The sequence below is a fragment of the Molossus molossus genome, unplaced genomic scaffold (genome assembly GCF_014108415.1).
Source record: "Molossus molossus isolate mMolMol1 unplaced genomic scaffold, mMolMol1.p scaffold_m16_p_19, whole genome shotgun sequence".
Lineage (NCBI taxonomy): Eukaryota > Metazoa > Chordata > Mammalia > Chiroptera > Molossidae > Molossus > Molossus molossus.
The window spans coordinates 31,671,351-31,685,324 of record NW_023425354.1 but is presented as its reverse complement, the minus strand read 5'-3'; the positions used below and the strand labels follow the sequence as shown (position 1 = coordinate 31,685,324).

Sequence of the window (13,974 nt, the reverse complement as noted above, 5' to 3'; positions counted from 1 at the left end):
GGCGGAGGCACGATGGGTGGTGGCGAGAGGGGCTGGTCTCACACCCACGTGTGGCGGATAAACATCAAGAGGCTACCTCGGCTGGGAAGGTCCTTCCTGAGGACTGAGGGGTCCCCGTCCCACACCAGGTGCCCCGCTCAGGGTTCCAGTGCCAGGAAGAGAAGTCCCCATAACTTCTGGCTGGAAAAACCAGCGGGAACTGAGGCTCAGGGAAGCTGAAGTGGCTGGAGCCCCAGGCAGCTCCTTAAAGGGCCCGCGCACGGACTTGTCAGACTCTCTCCCTCTAAGCTTGGAGGGGAGGCAGCTGGAGGGGCACCAGAGACATACAGGGAAGAACTGAGCTGTTTGGCACTGGAGCGAGGGCTGGAGAGGGGGCTCTCTCCAGGACAAACGTGCTATCAGAGGCCTTGGTTCCTTTGGTGAGCCCTTCCCGGGGGCGGCAGACAGCCGCCATATCTGGGACTCCAGCAACCTGGCTCACACTGGTAGCCCCGCCCTGGTGACTCCCTGAGGCCCGGCCCCGCCCAACTTTCAGGCCCACCCAAGCTGTTGCCACTTGCTTAACCATAGGATAGGCCTGTCTTGGATCCGGCTTCAGGTTTTTCCTACATTTTTTCAAACGAGCAGCATCTGGTCTCAGCTAGCCCCATACCACTGTTAAGTAATATACAGAAACAAACACAGAGAGGCAGCCAAAATGAGGAGACAAAGAAACAGGTCCCAAATGAAAGAACAAAACAAAACCCCAAGAAAGGAACTAAGCAAAATGGAGATAAGCAACCTTGCAGATTCTGAGTTCAAAATACTGCTTATAAGGATGCTCATTGAACTCAGTGAGGGCCTCAAGAGCAAAAAAAGGACCAGTAAAAAATGATCGATGCACAGTTAGAAATGAAGGAGGCTTTATCTGAAATAAAGAATAATTTACAAAGATTCAATAGTAGAGTATGTAAATCCAAGAAGCAAACCATTGATTTGGAGTGTAAGGAAGCAAAAAACACCCAATCAGAACAGCAAAAAGAAAAAGGAATCCAAAAAAATGAGGATAGTGTAAGGAGCCTCTGCGACAACTTCAAGCGTGCCAACATTCACATCTTGGGGGTGCTGGAAGGAGAAGAGAGAGAACAAGAAATTGAAAACCTGTTTGAAACAATAATGGCAGAAAACTTTCCTAACTTGGTGAAGGAAACAGACATACAAGTCCAGGAAGCACAGAGAGTCCCAAACAAGATGAACCCCAAGAGGCCCACATCAAGATACATCATCATCAAAATGCAAAAGGTTCGCCCTGGCCAGTTTGGCTCAGCGGTTAGAGCGTCGGCCTGCGGTCCAGAGAGACCCGGGTTCAGTTCCCGCTAAGGGCACGTACTTCGGTTGCAGTTTGTCCCCGGCCCTGGTTGGTCGTGCGGGTGGCAGCCACTCGATGTGTCCCTTCACGTCGATGTTTCTCTCTCTCTCTCCCTTCCTCTCTCTCCCTCCCACTTTATCTGTACGAAAAATGGAAAAATATCCTCGGGTGAGGATAAAAAAAAAAAAAAAATTAAAATGCAAAAGGTTCAAGACAAAGAGAGAATCTTAAAAGCAGCAAGAGAAAGGCAGCTAGTTACCTACAAGGGAGTTCCCATAAGGCTGCCAGCTGATTTCTCAAAAGGAACTTTGCAGGCCAGAAGGGAGTGGCAAGAAATATTCAGAGTGATGAAAAGCAAGAACCTACAACCAAGATTACTCTATCCTGCAAAGCTGTCATTTAGAATCGATGGCCATATAAAGAGTTTCCCAGACAAGAAAAAGCTAAAGGAGTTCATTACCACCAAACCGTTATTATATGAAATGATGAAGGGTCTTTTTGAAGAAAAAGATAAAATATATGAACAAACAAAATGGCAATGAATACATATCTATCAACAATGGAATCTACAAACAAAATGAACAGGTAGAACAGAAACATTCTCATAGGTACAGAGAACATTTTGTTGGTTGCCAGATGGGAGGGGGTTGGGGGAATGGGTGAAAAAGGTGAAGAAATTAAGAAGTACAAATTTATTGCTAGACTGACAAACCTCAAAGGGAAAGGGGTGGGGGGGGGGTGAGAAGAAATAAACCAAAGAACTTATATGCATAACCAATGAACACAGACAATAGTGTGGGAAAAGGCGGGAGGGGGACGGGAGCAGGGAGGAGGGAGGAAAGGGTCAATGGGGGGAAAATGTGGAACATCTGTAATACATTCTACATTCAACAATAAAGATTTAAAAAAAAAAAAAAAAGTCACTGAGATGTCCAGAAAGTAGGCAGCTACAAAAGCATGCAGGTAGAAATCACGGGTGTCCTTTGTCAGAGTAGTGTCTGTGGCTTGAGGGTCAGCAGAGGGAGGGCAGGGGTTGAGAGCAGACTGGGGGCAGACAGGAAGTAGAGTCAGGACAGGGGAAACACTCCTTGGAGAAAGGCTGAGATCCCACCTCAGGAGACGCAGGGTCCCGGAGTGGCTTAGCAAAATGAGAGTTGGGAGGAAGAACCAGTCAAGAGGGAGAGATTATCATACAGGGAGGGGAGTGGATAACAGAAAGAGAACCTTCTGGGAGGAGCTGGAAAGGGTGGGGTTCCCCTTAAACTGGTAAAGAGACTGTAGAATTAATGAGCTTATTCTCACTGCCAAACCCAGTCAAAGAAGTTTAAAGAGGGCTCCAGGCACCTTTTTTTTTTTCAAGGGTTCAACTTTTTTTTTCAAACCTACTATGTACTGTATGTACAATGTTTACAAGTAAAATCTAAGCATTTATCATATAGCCATACTAACTACTGATTATTGAGTTGAATTTTACTTTAGTCAGCAACTGACTTTTCCAAGTGATTTCTTTAAAAAAAATGTTGTTTTTTGTTGTTTGTTTGTTTGTTTTTTGAGAGAGAGAGTAAGGGAGAGAGAGATAGGAACATTGATGTGAGAGCTTGGCTGATGTGGTTCAATGGATTGAGTGTCGTCCCATGTACTGAGAGGTCCCCGTTTGATTCCCGGTCAGGGCACAGGTTACAGTGGGGGGCATGCAGGAGGCAGCCAATTGATGTATCGCTCACATCGATGTTTCTGCCTCTCTCTCCCTCTAAAAAAATCAATTAAAAAATATTTTTTTAATCCTCACCTGAGGATATTTTTACATTAATCTTCAGATAGAGCTGGAGGGAAAGACGGAAGGAGAGAGAGAAAAATATCGATGTGAGAGAGACCCATCGATTAGTTGCCATCTGTACAACCCCAACCGGGGCCAGAAACAAACCGCAACCGAGGTACATGCCCTTAGTCGAAATTGAACCTGGGACTTTGGTCCATGGGCAACGCTCTTACCACTGAGCCATACCAGCCAGGGCAAACATATTTTTTTTTTTAAAAAAAGAAAGAAACATTCATCAGCTATTTCCTTCAGCTGTGTCCTACAGGTCCCCCACCAGGGATCAAGCCCAGAACCCAGGCCTGTGCCCTGATTGAGAATCGAACCAGGACTTCTCAGTCTATGGGAGGACACTCAATCCACTGAGCCTCACCAGCCAGGCCCAAGTAATCTCTTAAGTGTTCAGCAAATATAATGCTCTTCCATTCATGAGGTCAGGCTGCACTGAGGCCAAACAGGGCCTCCCTGGGCCAGATTTTCCACAGTCCTCCCCAGGTCTCACTCTATGTTCAGATCACCGTCATTTCTTACCTGACATACCTCCCTGTGGCTAGGCCTTTCATCAACTCTGTTCTTTCTATCTAGGCCAGAATATCTATAGAAATGTCCTAAAATATGATGCTGTCACTCCCTTGCTTAGAATCCTTCGATGGCTGCCCGGCTGGTGCGGCTCAGTGGATTGAGTGTCATCCCGTGGACTGAGACGTCCTGGTTCGATTGCTCGTCAGGGCACATGCCCAGGTTGTGGGCTCAATGCCCAATGTGGGGCATGCAGGAGGCAGCCGATCGATGTTTCTCCCTCAGATATGTTTCTATCTCTATCCCCCTTCCTCTCACTCTAAAAAATCAATAAAAACATATTTAAAAAAAAATCCTTCCATGGCTCCCCCTTTTTTTTTTTTTTTTTTTATCCTCACCCGAGGACATTTTTCCATTTTTTGTTCAGGTAGAGTGGGAGGGAGAGAGAGGAACAGAGAGAGAGAGAAACATCGATTTGAAAGGAACACATCAAGTGGCTGCCACCGGCACAACCGACCAGGGCCGGGGACAAACTGCAACCGAGGTACGCGCCCTTTGCGGGAACCGAACCCGGGTCTCTCAGGACCGCAGGCCGACGCTCTAACCGCTGAACCAAACCGGCCAGGGCGGCTCCCCCTTTTTGTTAGAGTAACTGTGGCCTGCAAGAACTTGCCTCCTCTGTCTCCTCCTTGTTCCTCCAGCCTCTCTTCATAGCCCATGTGCTTGTCAATGAACTTGGATACTTGGATGGTGCTATCTTGTCTTCTCCTGGCCTTTGAACATGCTATTCCCTCTGCCTGGAACATTCTTTGTGCTCTTCTTTCTCCCCCAGCCAAATTCTACTCTTCTTCCAGGATCAGCTGAGACATCAGATCCCTCAGGAAATCTGCTGTTGTCCTGCTCCCCCTCCCCTCTAACAGTCCTCATCTGTAATTGCCCCTTCACTTACCTCTCTTGCTCCTGAGGAAAAATTGTATCTGTTACTCACTAATACATCCTAGTTCCTCACATGGTGCATGGCACTCTGCACATCTTGGTATTGTTTGTTTGTTTTTGTTAATTCTCACCTGAGGACATTTTTCCATTGACTTTTAGATAGAGTGGGAGGGAGGGAGGGAGAGAGAGACACACACATCGATTAGACCCCGACTGGGGATCGAACCTGCAACCCAGGTACGTGCCCTTGACCAGGAATCCAACCCGTGACCCTTTGGTCCTTGGGCCAACACTCTAACCACTGAGCAGAACTGGCCAGGGCTATGCATCTTTGTTGAATGCATGGAGGAATCTTCTCTTGCACTGGGAACTAGAGCCCTTCCCGGGAGCTTCAGGAGAACTGCAGAGGCAGGCAAGAGTATCCTGTGCTCCTCACAGGGGTGTTCGGTATCTAGATTCCTGGGGAAGTCCCAGTTATGCCCTCTGAGCTAAGCCCCAGGGGTCCCCTTATTCACCTTTTCTTAGGGCCCAAGGGCGAAAGTTCTCAGCTTTGGGGACACTATTCTTTCAGAACCTGACACCCCCAGACACTATTCACTTGACCAGAGATCTGAGTCCAACACCGTAGCCGGCCTCAGCAGTCTAAGGAAGAGATTAGGTTGGGGCTCCAGGATACTGCATGGGGGAAAAGGCCATGTCCTCAGCCCAGACTCAGTGCTCTGGTCCTGCCAGGGTGGGGGTGGCATTGCGGGGGAGGGAGGGAGGGAAGGAGGGCTGGTCACATAGCCCTCCTGACCCCAGCTGGGCTGACACTCTCGCTATCTACATGTCCACTGAGGCCTGGAACAGACAGTGTCATCCCTATGGTGAGATGCAGAGATATAACCATAGTCATATTTTCAAATGCTTGTGAGCATTTATTTACACACACTCTCGCTGCATACAAATACACTCTTTGGTCTAGAGATGGATTTCAAGATAATGAGCTTAAAGTTAGTAAAACAGGGTAGGGAGGGGTGGTCACCAGCATTCCTTTAATCCTTTCCCCAGTACTGACCACTGGGAAACTGACCATAAGAAGGAGCAATAGGAGGTAGAAACAAAAGGATATGCCATTTATTTATTTATTTATTTATTTATTTATTTATTTATTTATTTTTATTTTTATTATTTTTTATCCTCACCCGAGGACATTTTTGGATATTTTGTTCAGACAGAGTGGGAGGGAAAGAGAGAGAGAAATCTCAACGTGAAAGGGACACACTGAGTGGTTGCCACCCACATGACCCAACCAGGGCCGGGGACAAACTGCAACCGAGGTACGTGCCCTTAGCAGGAACTGAACCTGGGTCTCTCCAGACCGCAGGCCAAAGCTCTAACCGCTGAGCCAAACCGGCCAGGGCAGGATATGCCTTTTAAAGAAGTTAAATTATTCAGGTCAGAGGAAAAGTAAGTATAAAATTAGTATCAGAGCCTCATCTGGCCAGGACATCCCTTCTTCTCTCCATCTCAGTCTGCAGTCTGCCTTGTCCTCACTCTGTCTGTCCTTTCGTCACTCTTGCTTCCACCCCAGGCCATGTGGTAAATCAGTCCAGCCATCACTGGCTCTCTGCTCCTTACTGAAGTCTTTCTCCCTGTTCTTGGGAACCTAGGTTCTCTTCAGCTTACTGGCTCCTCCCCACCCACTGTTCCATTGGCTCAGAGGTGAACATGGGCTTGGGGCAGGATGGAAGGTAGCAGAAGCTGATACTTGAGTTCCCTGGATAGATCTTCCTCTAGTCATAAACTGAGCAGCATCCGAAATCCGTTTCTTGCACTTGACCTCCTGGCCTGGCCTGAGCTTCCAGCAGGCAGAAGTCACTCTTCCCATTGCTTCTCATTGCCCCCTCTTCTAACAGAGACAGGGAGCGAAAGTGAGAGAAAGAACGAGAGAGATTGACTGAGGTGTAACATTTTCTTCAGAGATATACAAGCAAAAGAAGGCAAAGGAATTACTGTAGGCCATGCCCATTTCTCTCAGGCTCAAAAACTTAAGAAAATTGAGTCTGTGGGTCCATCCCTTAACTTACTTACCCTCCCCTACTCCCAACATGTCCTAAAAGACATACCAGTTAAAACAACAACAATAATGTCAGGTCCTGTTTAGGCCCATTTATTATTTAATTTGAATAAGTAATACAATCACATGGTTCAAAATTCAAAATGTACAAAGGGGTATACAGTACTAAGTCCCCTCCCTCCCCTGTCCCCAACCTCCCAGTTCCCTTTCAGAGGCAACCAGTGTTACCCATTTCTTCTGAATATGCATTTATAAGAAAATCTATATTTATATTTTTCTCCCTTCTAAACCACACACATTTCTGCACCTCATCTTTTCATTGGAAGATTATTCCCTGTTAGTACACAGAGAGATATAATTAAATTTATAGCTGTGTAATATTGCATTGTAGGGCTGTATGAGAATTTACTTATCCTCTAGGGAAGGATGTTTTCATCCTTTCCAAACTCTTGCTGTCTGTATATCTGCCCCAATCCAGACTTCCTAGGGACAAAGCCCTAGCTCATTTGCATGCCCACATGTGATTGGACAGTCCTGGCCCAGCTGGTCTCTGGAGTTCCTAGGTATTTCTGCTTGTTATCCTGGGTTGGCTGCTGCAGAAAACAGAGGTCACTGGTCATAAACAGCCCTGGCACAAAATGACCACTCCTCATTACCGCAGCAACCACAAAACCACCTAAGACGTTATCTTGAGCAGCTGCTGTCTCTATGACCATCCTCTGCTGAGAGTGCCAGGCAGGGGTATACAAATTGGTGGAGAGAACACACCCTGCCCAGGACTGGGGTGGGGGCAACTCCAACTCCCCATATATGACAGACACAGGGAGACAGACAGGGATTGTCCTCTCAAACTAGATGTCCCTTTTGAGACTTCCACAGGCCTAAGGCCAGGAGAGGAGGCTGAAGTTGAGAAATGAGAGCTGGAAGGGAATCCCACAGTATAAGGAAGAGTAGAAACAGGAGGAGGTGGTAGGCAAATGGAAGAGGGAAAGAAGGAGGAGGACTTGGATAAGAGGGAATATGGGTCAAGAAGCCCCTTTCTGCTCATCCATGTACGCACAGGCCTGGCAGGAACCCTGCCCTGGGCCTCTGGGGGACTATCTCCAGTGCAGAGACTTATCTTCATCTCCCAAGGCAGGCACTGGGGAGGGCAAGAGGAACAGGGAAACAGCCTAAACATATTTGGAAAAGCCAGAAAGAAAAAAAGGGAGTCTTCTAGTGAAACACTTGACTATCACTTTCAGCGTCTAGCTGGCCATTCCTCTCCTTTCTGGGACAGAAACCCAGCAGGTCTGGAGGCAACAAAGCTGGGTTTCCCCTGTGTCCCCCCAGCTCCAGCACCACAGGCTCAGGATGCTTCCAGTAGAGAGGGGAAGCAAGGGAGGATGATGGCAGGAGGCGACCTTGGGGGAGAAGGAGGAAGGAATCTCAGGGATGTGAGGAAGAAGAAGAGGGCACCGGCCTACCCAACCCAGTGCCCACTGCTCTACCACTCTACACACCCTGGCCCTGGGGCCGCTGTACACATTCCCCATCCCAGGGACCACCTAGTTGTGAGAAAAGCCCCCATGAGAGAAGGCAGGGAGCTCAGGGGCACAGTTAGCAGCCTTGGGGAGGCAAGCCAGGGGGTTGACCTCACAGGCCCCAGCATCCTGGTCTTCCCGGAAATAGATGGAGTCAGCAGAATTGGAGGTAGCGTCCTGGTCAAAGAAGTTGTAGGGTCGGAGGAAGAAGCCCACACCATTCCCCACAGTCACTGTGTTGGGAATGTCTTCTGCATGTGGGATGTGCAGGAAACCAGCTGTCACCCAGGCCACCAAATCCTGGCAGGGGAGAAGGAAGAAGATCATGAGGCCTGACTCTGCTAACGACACCACCTGCCTCGCACCGTAGCCTGGTATGGAACGATAGCCATGCCAGTCCCCCTTTCCTCAAAAAGATCTTAAGTCTTTAAATGCTTTTCCTGTTGGTCCAGAAGTCAAAGCATAGTCAATTTCATATTCCTATTGGGAGCTACACCCAACTCTCTGACCCAGCCTGTGCTTCCCATCTCTGACATTTCCTATCACATCTCCATCGGCCTCTCCACCCCTGAAAAATTATGATACTACAGGCCACATCAGCTCCTTCCCCCTTAACTCAAGAGTTCCCAAACTGTGGCTGATGGAAGGAGGAAGGAGGAGGGAAGATCAGGGTTTGGGAGGCAGAAAAGGCCAACATTCAGAAATGAATCCTTTGGTGGTCACATCAGGAATGGGTTTTAGATACAAGAGATGTGGTCTTCCCCGGTGACCTCCAGCCCTCCTTGATTCTTGGGGCCTGAAAAGGACTCAGCCCACAAAGATGAGGCTTAGAGGGCTGTAGGGCCTTGTGGACAGGCTGGGGCCTCGGCCAGCATCTACAAATGAACTCTCAGTTTGGGAAGGTTCCCTCAAGAATTAATAATCAGATCCACGAAGGTACAGAAGGCAGGAGTCAGCTCTGCCCCTGAGGAGACCAGATGATTTTCAGGAACCCCCAAAAGAAGGTAGAACTCATCTGTGTGTCCCCACCCAACTCACTGGCCCTCCCAATCAACTGACCTCTCCAACAATGGTCTCGTTGTTGATGAAGTCAGTGAAGTCCACCGTAGGGGCCCAAGGGTCATTCTGATTGAAGATGCTGGTGCTGCTGGGCTCCTCCTCCTTCCGCTGGGTCACAGCCAGTTGGTACCTAGGGAGGCACTGGTCAGACCTCTAAGGTCACTAACCCCATTCTGCTGTCTGATTATAATGAAAGAGCGCTGAGCATGTGGACCTTAGCTTTTCCTTTTCATTCACTCATTGACTCTGATACCACCCTGGTGAATCATCCAACACCTTTCCAGGGCCTCCTGTTCACACCCCTGCAATGTCATAGCTTGGCCCCTCCCCCATACAAAAGAAAAAAGTTCTTTGCCCTGAGCTTTAGTCCTCCAAGGGAGGATGTGCCCAGTGCCCACTGGATGTGTCTTTTGATAACCAGGAACGTCTGGAGCTCTTACTTCACTTTGCATACAGTTTGAACTGAGTTTCCAATTGCTCCCTTCTCACTCTCATCTCCTGCAGCCTCTCTGACAGCCCACCACTCACCTCCCCCAGCTGAAGGCTCTCTCCATGGAGCTGTTCTGCGGCAGCGGCTCGCCAGCAAAACTGAGAGTCTGGATGCGGTAGCCCCGTGGGTGACCCCACTTGTTGCTCTGGTTGCTGGCCAGGTACAGGTAGCGAGGGGAGGCACTTCCCAGGGGGAAGGCGGCCTGCTCCTCAGTCTCTAGCAGCTTCCGGGTCACCTGCAGCCTCTGCATCTGGTGCTCAGGGCTCCAGGGTACCGCCATGGGGACAAAGACCATGTCCTCAGCCCAGACCCAGTTCTTCAGTCCTGCCGGGTGGGGGGAAGGAGGAGGAAGAAAGGGTGGGAGAAAGGGCTGATCATGCAGCTGCCCTGTACCCACCTGGCTTCATTCAGATTGGGGGCCCAAGAGAAGCCCAGAACTGAGTGTACCCCTACTTTCTTTCCCTCTCCCCAAAATGTTCCCAATCTTTGAGCCAAAGCTGTGGACCTGTAAAATATTTTGTCGCGAATTTTATTTATTGCTAGACAGGTGTGGCTCAGAGGTTGAGTGTTGACCTATGCACCAAGAGGCGGCTGGTTTGATTCCCAGTCAGGGCACATGCTGGGGTTGCGTGCTCCATTCCTTGTAGAGGGCGTGCAGGAGGCAGCCAATCGATGTGGATGCTTCTCTCTCTCATCGATGTTTCTATCTCTCCATCTCCTTTCTTTTCTCTCTAAAAAAAACACCTTAAAAAAAGAATTTCATTTATTGATTATTTCATTTGTTCATTCACTATGTCATTAGTGGTGAGACCCAGGCTTGGCCCTGGGGACACACAGATGAACAAAACATCATCCTTACCCTTTTGCTCTCACTGGCTGCAATGTGAAAGGAGCATATTCAAGATTCAGGTTATAGAAATAGAGGTGCAGGCAGGAAAAGGGGACCTTCCAGGGCAGATTTTCAGCCTGGCCTTCCAGGATGTTACCTGCAGAAATGCCATAGCAGGGCATTCTAGGCAGGAACAAAACTTGAGCAAAAGCTAAGAAGCTTGACTAGCATATGCAGTATGTGAGTCCAGAGACAGGGTGGCTAAAGCAGCGCACAGGGAAGAATCTGAAAAGCAGCATGCTGAAGGGATAGGATCCTATAGGTGATGGGGAAAGTAAGACCTGTATGAGGGAGAAGGCGAGCATGGGCTGGCAGGGCCCCCTGGGCACAGAGTGAACCCCGGACTCGGGAGAAAGAAGAGTGGAACAGCAGAAAGAGATCTGGCACCAACAGGTGTATGCCAGTGGGGCCCAGTGAGGAGTTTAAGATATTTCAGAGGCAGGACAGAAAAAAGTCTGGTGATCAGCTCAACATGGGGAAGGAAAATAAAAAGACAGATTCCAAGACATCACGTTTCCTTGGCTCTTTCTGAGATCAACAGGAACTATCTGGAATGCTCCCCAGTATCCATTCTATTCCTCATACTTAAGTTCAGAGAGAGGTAGAAAATCAAGAAGGAGGCGGGTCCATCTCCCTAGGACATGTCCAGCCTAGGATGTTCCATGACTGGCCTGCATGTGCCAGGAACTTGGCAGAATGCAAACAGATCCTCCAAAACACCAGCACCACAGGCCAGATGCAGAGAAATAAACTGAAAAATAAATGGCTGCCTCCCTGAAATGGATTCCCCATCAATGCTTTGCCATTTCTCAAGATATTCTGATGAGGTCATGTGAAGGGAGGGTAGCAGCTGTGCACTCAGCCAATGAGCTAAATAAGATTTAGCATCCAACTCTCTCATATCCAGCCAAAAAGGAAGCATGAACTCCAAAACCACATACTCACTCTTCCATCTTCCTTTCCTACCTCACAGCTATAAACCCAAAACAGACATAACTCTTCAGCCCCCTCTTCCAGAATACTTTCCTCTCCAGGATGTCTTACCTCCTACATCCAGATCCACCTTGAAGTGGGCACTGTGGGTGTGGGCAGTGCCCAGTGTGTGCTCCCCAACTTGGTTCCCATAATTTCGGGCAGCACCAAAGAGGAACGTTGAGCTGATGTATCCCGTGGCATGGAATTTGACTTCTATGGCTCCATTGGAGTAGAAGACCATATCCCACACATAGTCATAGTTGAGCATGGTAGACACAGATCTGATGACCAGCACTGTCTCTGTAAGGCCCCCAAAATAATAGGAGTAGAAATCTGAGTGGTGTCGCCTCAGGGGGATGTCCTGGTTCTGTTCAAACACACAGAAGGCATCTCGTATTGTCTTGGGGTCTTGGGACTCCAAAAGGAAGTGCCAGTCCACATAGGTGGCCAGGTAGGGGCAGTCCACCCCACGGGTCAGGGGCGTGGAGTACTTGCCCATGCCAAAACCGCCATCAATATAGCGGGTCAGCATTGCTGTGGGGGAGTTTCCACCATAGATGGCCAAAGCCTCTTGGAGGCTGATCTCATAAGCTAGCCGTTCTCCCTGGAAGCGGATGTCAAAGATCCTCGGGCCACTGAAAGCTCCAAGGCCAAAAGAGAAAGTCCACAATGAGGAGGCCACTCGACGTCCCTGGACACTGAAGCGGGGGCCCTGAGGATGGAACTGCAGAGGGGGAGCCGGACCCGGGGGCACCTGGGACTTCAGGGACCAGGACGCACCTGTGCCATTGTCTGGGATCAGCACCACATTCACCAGGCCGGCCTCAAACTCATCCTCCAGCTGAGCCAGACTCTTATAGTAGCGGCCTTGGAAGAACACCTTCTGGATGGTCCAGTGGGCAGGGTCCAGAGCCTTGTGGTCCACCAGCAGCTCCAACCCTACAGGGTGCAGGAAAAACCCAGCCCCTGAGATGTTGTAGTAGAGACCAAACCAGGTGGCCCGGTCCCCTGATTGCACACCCCGGGGTGCCGTGGTCATCGTCACTAGGTTCCTTCCCTGGTGCTTGTAGAAGCAGCAGTGGTGGAGGAGACCAGCAGCCTGGGGCAGCTCTCTGTCGAAGATCATCTGGTCTATGTCCAGGTACTCTCGGATCAGCACGGGGCGTCGGTGATAGGGCAGGGGGCCCCCGTGACGCTCCACGGTCACATCTCGCATGTAGGAGGGGTGGGGCAGCGGTCCCACCACCAGCTCAGTCACGTTGGGCTGGGGTTGTCCACCAAAGAAGACGATGGCCAGTGCCTCCCGGGCAGGTGGGGGGCTCCCCCTGTCCAGATGGGCCAGGGCTGCAGCCTTGGGAGGCAGCTGTAGCTCCACTGAGAAGACGCAGTTGTCTGATGGGCGGGCCTGGGCTGCATCCACCAGGCCTGGCCCCAGCTGCTGGGTCAGAAAGCTCATCACAGCCGTCAGCTCCTCTCGGCTCAGGTCTGCAAACAGCTGGCTCTGGCCAGGGTGTGTCCAGTGCTGGGCACTGGGAGATATAGAGGGGCAGTGGGGAGGCAGACTGGGTTCACCCCCATTTCCTCCCCTACCAGCCAGCAAGACACACACCAAGGCAAAGATGGTGATGACCGCCAGAGTGAGGAGCACCAGGGTGGTCTTCTGGTTCATCGTCTTATAGAGAGGGACAGAGGATTTTCCAGAGTGGAGACGTGTACTCTCAGGTCAGCATCGAAGGGTCTCTCTTGGCTCCTATAGTGTGGACTCCTGGACTTGGTTTAGGTTCCCAGTATTCAGAGACACAGGAGACTGAGGGTGGGAAGGACCGGGAAGGCTGGGGATGGGGGCAGGGCGGGCCAGGGCTGGGGGCGGGCCTGATGCAGGGAAGCAGTGATTTCCACAGACCTTACATGGCTTTGTCTTCCAGGCTCCAAATCGAACTGTGCTCTCTGGGTCAGGGTTGGAACTGGGAAAAGCTGGAGTAGAGGAAGGGGGAGGGATTTCAAAATAATGTAGCTGACCAGCCTGAGCACAAAAATGTACTACCATCAAGGAGTGGGATCTGCAGCCCCTCACCTCCCTCAGCCCCACTTCTTCCTCCAGCCCCCACCTTCCCAAGGGCCAGATGTTCTCTTTCCTGTAGCTTGGAACTATTGTTCTCCTTCCAAGGAAACCCCTACCCCCAGCCCTTCAGCTTCCCACGCAGCATTCCTTGGCCAGCACCATCCCCTTGTCCTCTCTCTTCCATTGCTAATTTCCTTGGCCAGAATCCTTACAATTCTCTGGGAAATTCTAGATACTTCAAAAGTCACATAGAAGAAATTCAAGTAAAAATCTTGTAATATTTTTTATTATAAATTGC

General features: G+C 49.9%; 1 protein-coding gene across 2 annotated transcripts; it reads right to left on the bottom strand.

Moving 5' to 3' along the window:
* Positions 1-6,887: 6,887 nt before the first annotated feature.
* Positions 6,888-13,438, bottom strand: AOC3 (amine oxidase copper containing 3). 2 transcript variants are annotated; one of them, XM_036267804.1, is made up of 5 exons: positions 12,395-13,283; positions 11,684-11,914; positions 9,789-10,074; positions 9,261-9,390; positions 6,888-8,501 (listed from the first exon to the last, which is right to left on the bottom strand). In XM_036267804.1, exons 1-5 carry the CDS (start codon positions 13,281-13,283, stop codon positions 8,226-8,228), a joined length of 1,812 nt encoding a protein of 603 aa, XP_036123697.1. In that variant the 3' UTR covers positions 6,888-8,225. The 2 variants fall into 2 exon arrangements, with proteins under 2 accessions (XP_036123697.1, XP_036123696.1); XM_036267803.1 differs by having other exon boundaries at positions 11,684-13,438.
* Between the last annotated feature and the right edge of the window lie 536 nt (positions 13,439-13,974).